We start from the raw sequence: 17,124 nt of genomic DNA, 5'->3' as shown, positions 1-17,124 counted from the left end.
ATCCGATATATTTCGCAGACGCAGGGCTTGCCAGCTGAGTATTTACTGAGCGCAGGGACGAAGACTACGAGATTTTTCAACAGAGATACAGATTCGCCGTATCCGCTGTGGAGGCTAAAGGTGAAGATGTTGCTTCTCAGCTTCCTTTGTTGGGGCCTGCATCTCACAATGCTGAAACATTATTGAGGCCTGTGGGCATTAAGGCGGGCAGATAGGCAGTTGATACAACAATGTGATGTGGCTTTTGGGTGGCTTGGCATATTAATGCCTCAGGTCTTCAAAATGTGTGCAGATTCATAGAAAGGGCTCAATGAAGTAGGTTGGACTCCTCCTCATCTCCCTGCTGGGATTGTTTTGGGAGAGGATGTTGTCTCTTTGCATAAGAACATCAGAAGATCCATGCCGGATCATACCAAAAGCCCCTTTAATACATCATCCTGTTTCAAACACAGGCCAAACATCCTGAAACTAATTCTATACACCACCACGTTGCTCTTACAATAAATATAAATATAGTGAGGGGAAAGGCTGTGGTTGCCATTTGTTGAGTATGGTAAAGGTAAAGGGACCGCTGACCATTAGGTCCAGTCGTGGCTGACTCTGGGTTGCGGCGCTCATCTTGCTTGATTGGCCGAGGGAGCCGGCATACAGCTTCCGGGTCATGTGGCCAGCATGACTAAGCCGCTTCTGGCGAACCAGAGCAGCACACGGAAACGCCGTTTACCTTCCCGCTGGAGCGGTACCGATTTATCTACTTGTACTGGCATGCTTTTGAACTGCTAGGTTGGCAGGAGCAGGGACCGAGCAACGGGAGCTCACCCCGTCGCGGGGATTCGAACTGCTGACCTTCTGATTGGCAAGTCCTAGCTCTGTGGTTTAACCCACAGTGCCACCCGCTTCCGTTGATTATGGTAGCACCCCCCAAAAAACCAAAGCCAAGTCTAGGATGATCAAACATCTATTCCTTGCATCCATTCTGTTAGTAGCATGACACTGTTCCCTGCCCCCCACAAATGTAAAAAAGCTTTACACAAGCATTGAATAGGGGAAGGATGCCACCATTTCCCTCTACAACCGTGTGTTACCGAGTCTGCAGCTCACATCTGATGAAAATTTAGCAGCAGTCTCGAAACTCATGGATTTACTTCAATTCCTGTGCAATTTCATGTGAGTCCAATATGTAAAACAGCCAATAATGCTACTTGGGAGCTCGGCCGAAAGGGGTAGCAATGAAGGTTAAATAGAGTTCAGAGCAGATGCAGGTAACTGACTTTTTCTTGATTCTGAACAGACCCCGGATGATCATGAGGCAGAGACGGGGATCAAGTCAAAAGAAGCAAGAAAGTATATTTTCAATTGTTTGGATGATATGGCACAGGTAAGAATGCTGGTGAAATATTCAGGGTAATATCCAGCCAAATAACCCACCACAGGATAACAGTGTATTCTCCATTCTTGTGCAAACTCCCATTGGAGAATTTTGGTGTTATATGCTTAAATAATATGGGGGGGGGCACTCCGGTGGGTCTGCTCAATTTGTTGCTGCTGCACTCACTGGTCATATTCCTCGGCCATGCCTTTGGTGCCATGTGAAGGGGCCTTATGTGTGTATATTGCAGTACATGTAAGGGCCCTCCATGCATTTGTCATAACCTGTGGGGCAGGCATAGGCAAAATCAACCCTCCAGATGTTTTGGGATTACAGCTCCCATCATCCCTAGCTAACAGGACCAGTGGTCAGGGATGATGAGAGTCGTAGTCCCAAAACATCTGGAGGGCCGAGTTTGCCTATGCCTGCTGTGAAGCAACTTGCACAAGGGGAGACTGTCTGCATGCTAGCTTTGCCTGCACGGTTGAGGACTCTGTGAATCTTTGATCTTTCGTAGGCTGTTCCCCGGATCCTGCCAAACATGTGTAGGCATCAGGCTGGGTGTGATTTCTCTAGGCCCAGGACTTCCAGAAATGTAGTTTTGCTACTGATTCAGTTTTTTCCTTTTAGGTGAATATGACAACAGACTTGGAAGGCAGTGATATGTTGGTTGAAAAGGCAGACCGGCGGGAGTTCATAGATCTGTTAAAGAAGATGTTGACGATAGACGCGGATAAGAGGATAACACCGATCGAAACCCTCAACCACCCATTTGTCACCATGACGCACTTGCTGGACTTCCCCCATAGCACCCAGTAAGCTCCTTTCTCTCTACTTTGGGTTGCAAGTCTCAGAGCAGTGTCTGCTCAAATGTGCTTTGAATTTGAGTCGCAGCCAAGCAGAGTGAATACCAACAGAACCTGGATGCCAGGAAAACCATTATCATGGCAAGAATGTTTTGATAAGTGTGGCTGCCATCTCTTGATCCTGACAAGGCCTAAACTGAGTTGCTTTAGCAGCTCTGGGCCAGTGAGACATTATTCAGGAATGAGCAATATGTTTTAGTGGCTTGTTCACCTGTTCCCTACCTTCTGCAGGTGGTAGGATTAATTTTCATGCAGTAACTCTGTGGGAGGATAAGGTAGGTGAGTGGACTCCAAAATCAGAAGTTTCACTGCCAGAATCTGTGAGAGAAAAGTTTCTGAGAATGGAAAAAACAGACACGCTATGTACTTTTGTAATTCAAGAAATTAAATTATTTAATTTAATTTTTAATTTTTGTTTAAAGGAAAGGCCACATTCACACCATACATTTTAAAAACACTATGGTGCCACTTCTATTTTATCTATTTATTATTATTTTATATTAAATTTATAAACTTAATAAATTCACTCAAAGATCTCAGGGAGGTTCACAAGATGAAAATACAGGATAAAACCACAAATTAATAGTTAGAACACACAAAAAAACCTCCCCTTCCTACAGACACATTTAAAAGGCTGTACAATGTTAATCAGTCCAAGGCCTGGTTGAAGAGGGATGTTTTCGCTTGGTGCCTAAAGTTGTATAATTAATGCGCCAGGTGAACCTTTTTAACAGTCATGGCTTCCGCCAAATAATTCCGGGAGTTGTAGTTCATTATAAGACTGCTTATAGTCTTATATATTATATATTATAAGACTGCTTATAGTCTTATTCCCTTCCAAGAGCTACAGTTCTCAGAGTTATTGAACAATCAGTCCCTTTTCAGGGGGAACTCTGGGAATTGTCCCTCTGTGAGGGAAATATAGGGATCTCCTAACAACTCTCAGCACCCTTACCAAACTGCAGTTCCCAGAATATTATGCAGGGAAGCTGTGACTGTTTGAAGTAGTTTAATAGCACTCTAAATGTAGGGTGTGAATGTGCCCAAAGTTGCTGAGGGAAGTCATGGAAACACTTTCTTTCCTGAGGGTGGAAACCACTTCTGAAAATGGCAGCCACAAGCCTTATTAACACACTTCTGTAATGTGAAGCGCAACTTGCCTGCTGCTGTGATGTCATGGCATTTTGCATTTGCTTGCCCTTGCCCCACATCATTTGGCTATGAGTTCCATTTTTATACCACAAGACAAGATAAGCTGTATTAAACATGACAGAGGTCAGGAGGGCGAGAAGACACGGGACCCTTACTTTCAGCAGCAGCTGGGTGTTTTCAAGTAACCTGTAGTTACACGCTAAGAGGTGTCTGAACGAGCATTTGTCAGGAGTTATTGATCTCTCTGGAATCTTGCCACAAAGTGGGAAGCTGGACTTACTGACCCCAGAGAATATATTACTTGCAGTAGAGCTTCTTTGCACGACTAAGGGAATGTGCTCATGCAGGACATTCAAACTGTCGTAAAGTTGCATTCCTTTTTATTTTATTTGATCCTTACAAATGAAGGAGCAGAAAATGGTAAGGCGTATCCATTGAGTCTGCTTAATACAGGGATCACGTTAGTAGCAGGGACTCAGCTTTAGAACTGCTCTCTGTAGTGTGTTTCAGTGCAGGGGCTTCTCCTCTTCCTGGCATTCCTAGAATATTTAAACTTGCTGAGGTTTGGTTTCAGGGCTGGAGTGGTTTTAAGGATTAAGGACAACAAGCAACAATGTAAACTGCACAGAAAATAGGCTATGATTCGCAACTGATGCTTCATTGATAGTACAGATCATTGTGATGCTTTTGAGCCTTGGAACACACCAACATTACATCCTTGTTTCTGTTTTGTAACAGTAGCTTCCATAGCTGCCCTCAAACAATCCCGGGAACTGTAGCATGGCGAGTTTGATAGGGTTGAGAATACTAGCTGCCTCTTGCCACTCCTGTGCCAGACCGGCAGTTCTCTTATTTCCTAGAAAGAAGTCATGTCTACCAAACAATTTAAGTTTGGTGTATGTACATCAGTGGTGAAATGGGCAGTATCCCTTTGGCTTTCTTGCTTCTTCATGCCCTCTTTCTCATAAACAGTGTCAAGTCCTGTTTCCAGAACATGGAGATTTGCAAGCGGCGGGTGAACATGTACGACACAGTGAATCAGAGCAAGACCCCATTCATCACCCACGTGGCCCCAAGCACATCAACCAACCTTACCATGACCTTCAACAACCAGCTCAATACAGTTCATAACCAGGTATGGGGAACCATCATAATGCAATCTCTGTGTGTGTTTGCGTGTGTATATGCAGGCTTGGCCAGCTCTCTTTGAAACTTTTCCACACACAAAGACTTCACCAGATTCTTGATTAACTCTTATTAGTGGAAAGGGATCTGTATACAGTGGTGCCCGGCAAGACGAAAAACCCGCTAGACGAAAGGGTTTTCCGTTTTTCGAGGCGCTTCGCAAGATGAATTTCTCTATGGGCTTGCTTCGCAAGACGAAAACGTCTTGCAAGTCTTGCGATTTTTTTTCGCTCCACACCCTTTTTCTAAGTCACTAAGCCGCTAATAGCCGCTTTGCCGCTAATAGCCACTTTGCCGCTAATAGCGCTAATCTGCTAAGCCGCTAATAGGGTTGCTTCGCAAGACGAAAAAACCGCAAGACGAAGAGACTCGCGGAACGGATTCTTTTCATCTTGCGAGGCACCACTGTATTCCCCACTCTGTGTGATCACAAGATTTTGGCATTTGGTGCAAAAGAAAGGCACTTGCAATTTACAGGATGGGTGAGAGGTCAGCGAAGGAACCCTCAATAAATCCCTGGCTGCTCTACCTAAAAGAAAGCTCTCTCTGCCCAAGAGAGCTTCTCTCAGTCAGAGTAAACAGACCAATCAATTGACTCACTATAAGGCCATTATTTCAGTCTTTCATAGCTTCCATAGCTGCCCTCAACAGTCCATAATTTCATGAGGAGAGTCTGATAGACTTCCTTCTTTGTCATTCCACCTCTACAGGTGGAGGAGAAGGAAATATCCTTTTGAGGGACAAGACAGGTTTACATATATATTTTTCTTCCCACTCACCCTCAGCAGATGTTCTTGGTTTTAAAGAATCCAAATTCTTGAACAGAATACATGTTTCTTGAAAAAATAATTTTTAAAATCTTTTTAAAAAATCTGATACACAGGCAGCACCATACGTGTCAGAGGGCAGAAACACCAAAACTTCTCCCAGTATCTAGTAACTGCATATGCCTGCAAATATCCTGCTGTCACCCACGTTTAATATAAGGCCCTTACAGAGTCATGTAATCCACAAGCCTCATTCAGAAAGCGGAAAAGAGCCGGTGTGCTGAGCAGGTAACTCATCAAAGTGAGCCAAGCCACCAACTGCGGATCAAGTCATTCACACACATTATAGGATTAAGGAATTAAACACATAAAAATATTTAGCAATTTTCCAGTCTTCCTTTTCATAGGCAGAAACGTATATGCATCATTCTGTGCCTGCATGACAACAGTGCACTTACCCTCCTGCATTCTTTCTCATATACGGACACACAAGAAATGCAGGTTGCATTCTTTTGCCTGATTACACGAGATGAAGTCTTAATGAACGTAGTGGTACTTTCTTCAGAGTAGACGTGTATTGAATTGGACTGGTAGACCCTTCCTTTCCCCCACAAAACACACACACACTGCAGGGGATGTTGGCTGTGACACATTCCTGACCTTGATGCTACTGGCTGCTTTGGGGAGGGGGGGCTGCAGGCTCAGTGTTCCCCAGTTGTTGCCGTTGTTGTTGTATTCTGGTCATTTCTCAATCATGAGCAGAACAGTGGTGCATGCAATGGCTAAAGAAAAGTCTTCATCCTTACTCATCCTTAGCTTCCACCTTTTTACTTATACCCTCCTCCCCTCTTTCTGCTGCCCTTCTTTATGTTGTTTGCCTTTCCTTTTTGCAACTTGTTGTCTTGCCTTATTTATATTACCTTCCATCATTATTATTATTATTATTATTATTATTATTATTATTATTATTATCTTTTTTCCAACATTGCCATCTCCTTCATATTATGTTTTTATTCCATTTTAAATCCCACCACTCCTTTAGGCCACCACCCTGGCTCCCACCTCCACCACCAGTGCCACTATTTCCTTAGCCAACCCTGAAGTCTCCATACTAAACTACCAATCTGCACTCTACCAGCCCTCGGCAGCCTCCATGGCCGCGGTGGCCCAGAGGAGCGTCCCCCTGCAGACGGGGACGGCGCAGATATGTGCTCGCCCCGACCCCTTCCAGCAAGCCCTCATCGTGTGTCCTCCAGGCTTCCAAGGTAAGAGACGCTGCTTATCTGCTACAAACCTGCCATTCCCTTGTCTCATTCGAAGCGTTTCTGCTTATCGGGCCAGTGCATTTCTCTGGGATGCTCCTAGCATTGACAAAGGAGATATGCTTGGCAGGCAGAAACGAGAAATGAAACCCAGGTAGAAGTTAAGAAGAACCTGCTAAAGGTAAAGGGTAAAGGTACCCCTGCCCGTATGGGCCAGTCTTGACAGACTCTGGGGTTGTGCGCCCATCTCACTTAAGAGGCCAGGGGCCAGCGCTGTCCGGAGACACTTCCGGGTCACGTGGCCAGCGTGACATCGCTGCTCTGGCGAGCCAGAGCCGCACACGGAAACGCCGTTTACCTTCCCGCTGGTAAGCGGTCCCTATTTATCTACTTGCACCCGGAGGTGCTTTCGAACTGCTAGGTTGGCAGGCGCTGGGACCGAGCAGCGGGAGCGCACCCCGCCGCAGGGATTCGAACCGCCGACCTTTCGATCGGCAAGTCCTAGGCGCTGAGGCTTTAACCCACAGCGCCACCTGCGTCCCTAAGAAGAACCTGCTAGCCAAGACCAAAGACCCATCTAGTCCAGCCACCCAGATGCCCGTGGGAAATCCGCAAGCAGGACCCTCGGACAAGAGCACTCTCCTCTCCTGTAGCGTTCAGAAGCACCCCTGCCTCTGACTGTGGAGGCAGCATCAACCAAAGAGGGGCCACCAATCAGAAGAAGAGGACCTGTGTTGCACTCAGGGCCGCCCAGGCTGAGTCCTGAGGAGCCTCAGTAAAAAGATGGAAAGGCCTCTTCCTGAGACCTTGAGGAGCCACAAGCAAACAGGGTAGTTGATCTTGGACTAGGCCAAGGCTCTGGAGCCGCATGTGGCTCTTTTTCACCTTTGCTGCGGCTCCGAGGTGGATACTAGCGAGGGGAGGAGGTGCATTGTGCGCCCCGACACTCCCCACTGTGCTGTACTGGCTGTGACGTTGCATGGGGGCGGTGCGTGCGTTAGTCACGCACCATCCCGACGTCACCTTCCCGGTTTTGCGGCTCCCAGGTTTTTTTTCTTTGGAAATGGGTCCAAGTGGCTCTTTTTGTCTTAAAGGTTGCAGACCCCTGGGCTAGACAGATTAGCCAGTCTGACCTGGTATAATCTGAACTGGAGCTTCACGGCGGAGTATTTGAGTACAGCGGTACTTTGGTTCTCAAACTTAATCCATCCTGGGAGCCTGTTCGACTCCCGAAACAGTTCAAAAACCAAGGCTCGGCTTCCGATTGGTTGCAGGAACTTCCTGCACTCAAGCGGAAGCCACGGCGGACGATCGGCTTCCGAAAAATGTTTTCAAACCAGAACACTTCCAAGTTTGCGGCATTCAGGAGCCGATTTGTTTGACAACTAAGCTGTTCAGCAAGCAAGGTACCACTGTATTTTAATAATACTCAAGAAGTATGTGGGAGACAAAATGTATCTCCTGAAGTGGTAGCGTAAATATGCTCCTGGTGACGCAGCTGCACGAGAAAGCAAGACTTCCTTGGCTCTTTGCAGCTTCCGAAATGTCGTCGGTGAAAATCACGCAGAGCATGTTGCAGTAGTTTAGTAGCTGGAGTGCTATGAGGCTTGGGTTAAAGTAATGCTTGGTTGATTGCCAACCTGGTCCGCTCGGTGCCCTTACGGGTATGGTGTCTGAAATGTGTCCCTCTTGGAATGTTAACTAACTCCATTTTCCTGGCTAGTAACGCGACTGAGAAATAATCCTCCTGCAGATAATTTCATAGCCTGGGCATTGGTTCAGAAAAGCTTATAGTGCTGCTGCTGCTGCTAAGCTATTCTTTGTCCCCATTAGGGGAAACCACATGCGTTTTGGGCAGACCCATAAAGGAGCAGAATAACTGCCTCTTTCCTTAGGTCAGGAAGGATGGAGCTTGGGTGAGAGCTTAGACTGGAGGCCTACATAAGAGCTGGAAGCTCTACTATTCCTGGCTTTCAGTCAGGCCCTGATTCCAATAGGTATTTTCATGTACTTCCTCCTCTGCTGAGTAGCCTCATGGGCAGCTAACTGGCCACTTCTGAAGCCCGTGCCTATCTCACCGTACCTTTTGCTCCTGTGTTCCTGGGAGTAAGGGTGGGTGGGTGTGCACATGAGAAATGTCCAGAGACCTAGGTAGTTGGTGTGGGGACCTTTAGTCCTGGGGAAAGGGATATCCAGATTCGATGGCTCCTCCAGATCATGGGCAGGGTGGAGATCTTCTGGAGAGCTCTGCTCCTCTTGCCCCTCACCTGAGGAATGAGATCTGGGCAGGGTTGAAACCCTGCAAGTTCCAGGACTAAGCCATCAGGTTAGAAAAGCATGACTCAATAAATCAAAGCTTTGCCTAAGACGGAATATTCCCCTGACCCATCAGTATAGCTGCACCCAATACACAGCTGTGTGATGTGATCCTAACCTTTGGCAGATGTGTTGAACAAGGGTGCAGGTTGATGTGCATGGGTTGGGTTGCAGTGCATTACAGCCATGGTCAGTTTTTTGGGAGGGGGTTTACTTGGTGGGATTTGGGACAGGAAAACTGAAGAAAAGACCAATTTCTTCTACTCAGGAGCTGTCCCTGCCTTCGCACACATCTGGGTTCTGCTGCCGTCTGGCAGCCTGCGCTGCTGCCACCTGGCTCCTTCTCTCTCTCTCTCTCTCTCTCTCTCTCTCTGTCTCATTTTTATCCAAAGATATTAAAGTTCTTTGCAGATATTGATGTCTCGGCGCACTGCTGTGCAGCAGACGTTTTATCCTTTTTATGCGGGGTTAAAATAACATAAAAGAGCTCGAGGGTGAAATCCTGAAAAGTCCCCTGAGTCTTATTTACAAAAGCTACAAAGGGCATTTTGACTATTTTGGGCAAATTTTTATCCTCAATTATTTCTTCAGCTCAAAAGGCAGGACGGCAGAAAGGATGACAGGCTGCTGGAGTCTTAATTTCTCCCCTTGTGTGTAGCAACAGGCAGCGCTTCCTCCGGAGACGGAGATGTCTCTTTTTCAGCTGTGGCATTCAGCCTGCCTGTATTGGGAAGCTATTGGGAAGTGGCACAAAAATAGATGTATTGACTCCGCTTAATTTCTACTCCACCCCATCCCAACGGCTCAAGGAGAGTAGCAACCATTCAAAGCAACACAAAACATAAACAGATAAAAAAACACAGGCACAGTATTTCTTCTCTTTCTCAGAAGGGAATGGAAACGCACCTCCTTTTTTGTTGTTCCTTCTGCCTTGTTTTGCTGTTGTTTTTTTCATATCCAGGCCCTGTGTCTTCAATGTCCCGGTGTTGCTGTTTGGGGTTGAAACGCTCTTCCTGTCAGTTTTTGGATTTTTTAAAGTTTTAATTGTTTCAATTTGTTTCTGTTGAAGTCAAGCCATCATGCCCACTTCCCAGGGGTCCATTCAAAAGTGGCAAAACCCTGTGTGGGTTATATGTCCCAGACTGGGGCAGGGAGAAGGGTGTTTGGTGATTTTGGGGAGGAGACAAAAAGGTGGACTTGCTGATTCCAGCAGCACTCTTTTTGGTAACTGCACACAGTGGTGTCTGCGGGTGGTCGTGGTTTGGGTAAACTGACCTTGCAGGCCAAACTGGACCCCTTCGTGGGTCAGTCTTGGCCCACAGGTTCCCAGCCCCTGGTGTTCAACTAGGTACCACACTTCTCCACCCCACCCAAAAAACATGTAGCTCTGCCTGGTTGTGTGTTAACATTTACACTGAAGCTAGCTGGCCTCTTCAGTATGTGATGGAAAGCTCAGCGAATCACTTGGCTTTTCCCCTGTTACTGTCACAACCATCTGGCTTTCCTCTGTTGCTGTCATTGCGGTTTCAGTGTTGACTTGAAAGGGCAAAGCGACCGCCGTGGTTCCTATATCACAGTTCAAGATCAACCAAGAAAGTTTGAATGATCACAAAGTGTTTCAATATCATTTGACTCACTTATATCCTTATCGGTATGCTCTTTTCAGCCTTCCGAATGCAGCATATTTGCTCTGAGTTGGCAGGTCCTCATTTCTGTTTATTTTATTTAATTTATCACAGGGATTTATACCTCACCCTCCAACAGCTTCCCAGGGTGACTAACAAAAAGTTAAAACCACTAAGCCTTTGTAAGGTTGGGTATGACTCTTTTTTTATGAGCGTATGGTGTATGAAAGGTGTTGCTGCATATATTAAATTACAATAAGGCAGATTAAAACAGCAACATTAAAACAATCAGCAGAAGTAGCATAAAAGGAGTCTGCAGATGTAAAAGCAGCATAAAATTAATTCACAGTGGATTTTACGCAGTCCAGGAAAAGAAGAACGTGTTTCCTTGGCTCCCAAAAGATGTCAAGGCAGGGGCAAGGCAAGTTTCCCTGGGGAGAGAATTCCACAGTAAGGGTGCCACCACCAAGCAGGAACCGTCTGTCCCGCCTCAAATGGTGAGGGAAGCCAAAAAGGATCTGGGTTGAAGAGCCTCCTTTATTGGATTGAGGTATAGTCTGCATTCACAGGATTGTAGAGCCTGATTTTCAGAGATGCTAAAAACTGGCCTAGTGGGTCCAGCTTTGCTTATCATTGGCTAGGCCACAACTGGAATTGAATGCCCAGTCTAGGTTGGCATATTATTATAACCGTGTACAGACATTGCGGAGAACTCTGTGGAGAGCAATAAGGTGGAATAATACAAAGGAGAAACTCCTTCCTGCCTAAGAAAAAGCTAGCTAGTGGAAAATCAAATTTCTCCTGAAATAAATTGATAGATCTGAGCTGTGGTGGTGATGATGCTAGAATTACAGTTTCAGGCTTTATGAAATCTAAAGCTAGTAATTTCCTTTCTAATGATTATTTGCCTGAGGTACTGCTGGAAATAGCAGAGCCAGCCTTCAAAAAAAGTCCTAGTGGGGTGAGTGAGGTATTCTTTTTCTCCCTTGTATTTGTAGCACCCATATATTAATCTATGTGGAGGGTCTGTGGGCCCTGTGTTCGGGTGGGGAAGCCTTACAGTTCAATTCTTTTATTGTATACGTGTTTAGTGAAACACGTTACATTGACTTGTGCTTCTGTATGTGCTTTGTGTTTCTTTTTGTATTGAATCGTTCTGGCCTATGGTTCTAAGTGATAACAATTTATTCACCTAAACCAGGAGTAATCCGCTTCGGCCAGCGCATGGAATGTGAGAAGAGACATGTTCAAATGGCAGGTTTCGATGTGATAAAATGGCATGATTGTCAACCAGAAAGTCCGTCTGGCCAGAGAGGAGAGTTGCCCAGGAGAGTTTAAGGTGCTTGTTCCTAGAAAAGCAACTGATGGTGGCTAACACTTTTTATCTTTTCATTGCACAGGGTTACAGACGTCCCCTTCAAAGCATGCTGGGTATTCAGTCCGGATGGAGAACGCTGTTCCAATTGTCACTCAGGCTCCTGGGGCTCAGCCCCTTCAGATCCAGCCAGGACTTTTAGCACAGGTAAATTTGAATAGAACCGTAGAGTTGTTTAAGGGACCCTGAGAGTCATCTGGTCTGACCTCCTGCAATGCAGAAATCTCAGCTAGATCATACATGATAGATGGCCACTCAACCTCTGCTTAAAAACCTCAAAGGAAGGAGAGTCCACCATCTTCCGAGGAAATCCATTCCACTGTCGAACAGCTCTTAACTGTAAGCTGTCAGTCATAGTGCAAAGAATTGGATGCAGAGAGCAACTATTTTTTCAGTTTATTAATTAGGAGAGTGCCGCTTGTGTGTGGATGCTAATTTGGATTTTGACTATTAAAGGGTTCATGATGCTGCAGTTTTTTTACCCACCAGCTTTTAATTCCCTAGATCTGTCACTAATGCAGATTCCCCAAAGCTGTCACTATTGACCCCCTGGGATCAGGTTGAATAAAAACCCAGGGGTTGGAAAAGGGCCAAAAAGGACGATGGGTGGGGAAGAAGTTTACGAAGTATAGTGTGAATACTTTAATTAAAAACTTACGAGTGTGAGACATAAAATAAAAAGCATAGGAAAATACAGGGAGCACCTTCCTTGACAGTGAGGAACATCTGCATTTAATAAGATGATTCCACAACACAACGGTTTTCCTTTTTTTCACATTTAATGATTCCTACTCATGGTGATTGCCGATTTTAAAATGTTGATTATATATTGATATTTCTTGACCTTGTTTCATTTAGATTCCTATGAATTTGGGCTGACAAATTTGTATATTCTTTAAGTGGTCTATGAACTCAGTCTAATGGCGCCTGAGAACATCATTTGCTATCTCTCCATTTTTTTAAATCCACTTGTCCCAAAGACAAAAAAAAAAAAAGACATTGAGGATGAACGATCTGTTCTACATCTTCTCTTCATTATGTTAGGGAAATAAAGTCTAAATATTAATAATGACATCACTGAACATGGTGCACTAGGAATATAGCAGAGGTCATTTTAGGTCAGGTGCAGCAAAGGTCTGAGTCTTTATAAGGCAGCTCCATACAGGGTGCAGGGCATTCAACCACAGCTGCCAAACACTTAGGCTGTGCTGCCAGATACTTAGGCTGCATACACACCTTACATTTAAAGAATCCCAGGGATTATAATTTGCCTTTCACAGAGCTACAGTTCCCAGCAGCCATAGCAAACTATAGTTCCCAGGATTCTTTGGGGAAAGCCGTGTGCTTTAAACATAGGCATGCATATGCAGCCTTGGGGACTCTGACCATCCCATTATATGAGCCCCCTTGTATTCCAGACTAATTCACTTTGAATCAGTGCGTCAGAGCGAATGTCGTTGTCTATGCCAGAGCATTCCAGCGTTCTCAGGCATCAGCAGACTCCAAAATCCTGCCAAAGCGTTGCCTTGCCTGGGTAGCATTCCAGCGAGTGTTAGTTCAGTCCTTTTCCTTTTGCCTGCTGCCAGCCCAGCTTATCTGGGAAAGGCAGTATGGAAAAGAACTTGAAGCTTGCCTGATTTCCTTTTCATTAACTAAGTGGTGCCTCCTGTTCCCATGAAGAGTCTTTGTTAAGCAGCTGCCTCTTTGACATGAATGAAGTCCACCTCCATGAAAAGCACGCCATCCTTTTCCAAGTGGTACACTCGAGGGGAAGGGGGGGTGGCGGCAGGATGGAAAGACAGACCTACCCACCTCATTTAAAAAATAAAATAAATGGGAGCAATACAAAAGGACGAACAAGAAAGGAGGAGGGTTTGGTTCCTCCCCAAGCTAAAAGAAAGTAAGTGAATTTTGCAAACGTAAATATGTAAAATATTTGGACCGAAGCACCGTGTGAAATGGTCTGGCTGTGAGCGTGTACAGTTTCAAAACTCAGACCCCAAACATATTCCAGACTTCTCAGTTGGCCTTAGTACAACTGGCAATCCCAGTAGACAGACTCAAAACACGGGGCTAAGCCGAACGCTAAGGCAGTAGTGGAGACTGTCCGTAGAATCATTGTACCACTTAAACAGTGGCTAAAGATTGAAGTGTGAGCACAGCCTGGGGTTTTTACATTCTGCAGGAGCCCCCAAAAATTAAAAAACTAGTCCTGCACTTTCATAAAGGGCCACTCCCATGATTAATTGTGACAGGTGACAGAAGGGTAGTTGTATGGCAGCGTCCAATGAGCCATAGGTTCCCCACCCTGAACTTTTCGAACGAAACAGGTAGTCCCAGGCAAGGATCTAGAATTTCAAAACATCATGGCAATAAACAATTAATACAGAGGGTCAAAGGAATAAATTCCACGTAACACATGAAACTATCAGGTAACAGCCAGCCTCAGCCTGGTGCCTTCCAGGTGTTTTGGACTTCAACTTCCATCAGCCCTGGCCAGCATGGGCCAATGTTCAGGAATGATGGGAATTTTTGGCCAAAATATCTGAAGGGGCACCAAGTTGGGAAAAGGGCTTCCGGCCCACAGGCTGTGACTTCTATGGATGCTTAAGCCCTCACAGCTCTCAATTTAGAAACTGACCTCTTTGAAGAACATTTCTAAGTTGCCACCTTCTTTCCTAGCTTGAGATGCTGTGCATTTAAGAGCTACATGACAAACAATAATTCAAAAGGTACAGCTGTCCCCAGTAGGTAGAAAGCTGTGCCTGTTGAGTTTTTGGCAGGAGGGGGGAAATAGCAACCCTGCTTTAAGGTCCCGATACTGTGAAATATTTACGTCCAACATCACTGGAAGGGTAAGGCTGATGGGCTGAAGCTGGTATATTATCTTCAGAGATGTTGATTGCAGGAAATGTGATATGCAAGTCAGATGAAGTGTGCTGCATGCAACTCCTGGAGCAGGTGGTGAAAAATCAGTCATCACATCCAACCTTTTAGGATTTGTTTTTACCCACACGAGGCAACTATATCAGTTTGCCTGACTGTACAGGTGAGAGACAGCTCTGGTTGCACTCTTTGTAAGCATAGCTGCAGTTTCTTAAAGAGATATGACCTATTAAGGTAGGACCGCCATGATTCCTGCTCAGGGCTTGTCCTATTGGTGGGGAGGGGAATCAGATTTTGCATTAGAGAACCTGAATTTCTTCCTTAACAATTGGAAGAGAAATGTGTGTGTGTGCGCGCGCGCACACACGCGCACACACACACAGATCACAATATCAGGGTTTTTCATGAGAATGTAGACTAATGCCAGCTCAATACATTTTGCCAGTCACAGGTGGTATGGTAAGGCAGAGACACTTACCTGACCTCCCAGCAGGTGAATCATGGCTACTTAACAAGTGGGGGAGGAATGAGGTAGTAGGGAGGGCAGCGTAATGCAAACACACCAGCAGCAGTGCCGACTTCATTCAGCCAGTGTGTTTGAATGTTGCAGACCTCACTGCTGCTTCACCCCTTCTGGTAAGTAGCAGCGACTCACCTGCCATGCTGCCCACAATGGCATTTTGTTGCCCGAGGCAGAGCAAGCTATGCCTCCCCTCCCTGTGAAGGTGCTTAGTACCCAAGACCAGCCACGTTATTTTAGTACCTGAGAGAGAAAGTCACTGGCAGTAAAAGCATAATAATAAAAACAAATGAATAACAATGTGCTCCCCTTTCATGACTTAGCTACCCGAGGTGGTCACCATACTAATGTTAGGGCTGACTGTTGGATAGAAACACATAGGCAACCATGCAGACTATACACCAGGGGTGAGGACTGTGTGGCCCTCTAAATGTTGTTGAGCTCCCACTCCCATCAGCCTAAGCCAGCAAACTCAAGGGCCAGGGCTGATGGGAGTTGTAGTCTAATAACATCCAAAGGGCCACAGGTTCCCCATCTCTGCTCTACATATTCACTCAGAAGCAAGTCCTGCTGACTTTAAGGAAAGCTGACTCCCAGGTCAGTGTGTGTAGGATCAGGCCGAACCCAGTGGGGCCAATTCCCGAGTAAGCATGCATAGGGTCAAGTCTTTATGTGGCTATCTGAGGACAAAATGAGTGCTTAGCCATGGAAATGGATGGCGCCCCAGTCAAACCAGTGGCCTGGATTCTCCCAGTTAACCTTTTCCATGCAAACGGCTAGGAAAAAAGCCTGCTCCCGATTCTTGAATGCCTGAAACAAATTATTCATTATTTTTGAGAGTAAAATCCAAAGTGCTTTTGTGCAGAATTTCGGCCTTCGGAGTGTTGAGTGCTCACAGCTGTGGGTATTAAGCTGCCACCCTTGGTTTCCAGGAGCAAGCAAATCTTTTAGCACATGCATTTCTTAAATCTGTTCTCAGAAGGGATTAAGTTGCCCTGCCGTGTCATGCAGGGGGAATCTGAATGTGACCTACTTGTAAAATATAATATGACTCCAAAATTGAGTCATTTGAGCAAGATGACACTTGCGCATGTCTTAGGTGACAGTCTGTACAGAATTATGCTTACATGGCAGTGAGGCTGCTCACACGAAACAGGCCTTGGCACCACCTAGCACCACTTTAAAGTAAAGGTAAAGGTACCCCTGCCCGTACGGGCCAGTCTTGACAGACTCTGGGGTTGTGTGCCCATCTCACTTAAGAGGCCAGGGGCCAGCGCTGTCCGGAGACACTTCCGGGTCACGTGGCCAGCGTGACATCGCTGCTCTGGCGAGCCAGAGCCGCACACGGAAACGCCGTTTACCTTCCCGCTGGTAAGCGGTCCCTATTTATCTACTTGCACCCGGAGGTGCTTTCAAACTGCTAGGTTGGCAGGCGCTGGGACCGAGCAGCGGGAGCGCACCCCGCCGCAGGGATTCGAACCGCCGACCTTTCGATCGGCAAGCCCTAGGCGCTGAGGCTTTAACCCACAGCGCCACCTGCGTCCCACTTTAGAAGATACCAAAAGAAAAGAGGACTTTGCGCCCGTTTGATGGAACCTAACATTTCACAATCCGAACACTTTCTTGATAATATAGTGCCTATATTACTTCAAAAGTCCCCACGACATTTTTAAAGTCACTGATGTCAAATGGCACATGGGTATTGGTTGGCATTCATCCGGCTTGGGAGAAAATGGAAGTGTGCACCTTCCGGGGGCGAAGTCAAACAGTAACATCTCAAATATCCCACTCAAGAGTCTGA

General features: G+C 46.0%; 1 protein-coding gene across 4 annotated transcripts in view; it reads left to right on the top strand.

Annotated features, from left to right (window-relative positions):
- HIPK2 (homeodomain interacting protein kinase 2) overlaps positions 1-17,124 on the top strand; it is a 174,194-nt gene that overhangs the window by 125,625 nt on the left and 31,445 nt on the right. For 3 of the 4 annotated variants that reach the window (XM_079992216.1, XM_079992217.1, XM_079992215.1), the window contains exons 4-9: positions 1-120; positions 1,292-1,378; positions 2,000-2,184; positions 4,360-4,522; positions 6,382-6,604; positions 11,943-12,064. In XM_079992216.1, the coding sequence (XP_079848342.1) occupies positions 1-120; positions 1,292-1,378; positions 2,000-2,184; positions 4,360-4,522; positions 6,382-6,604; positions 11,943-12,064 (900 nt within the window). The remainder of the gene's footprint in view (positions 121-1,291; positions 1,379-1,999; positions 2,185-4,359; positions 4,523-6,381; positions 6,605-11,942; positions 12,065-17,124) is intronic. The other variant, XM_079992218.1, reaches the window with a different exon arrangement.

The sequence above is a fragment of the Podarcis cretensis genome (assembly GCF_951804945.1).
Source record: "Podarcis cretensis genome assembly, chromosome: 10".
NCBI lineage: Eukaryota > Metazoa > Chordata > Lepidosauria > Squamata > Lacertidae > Podarcis > Podarcis cretensis.
This window is presented reverse-complemented; position numbering and strand designations above follow the sequence as displayed.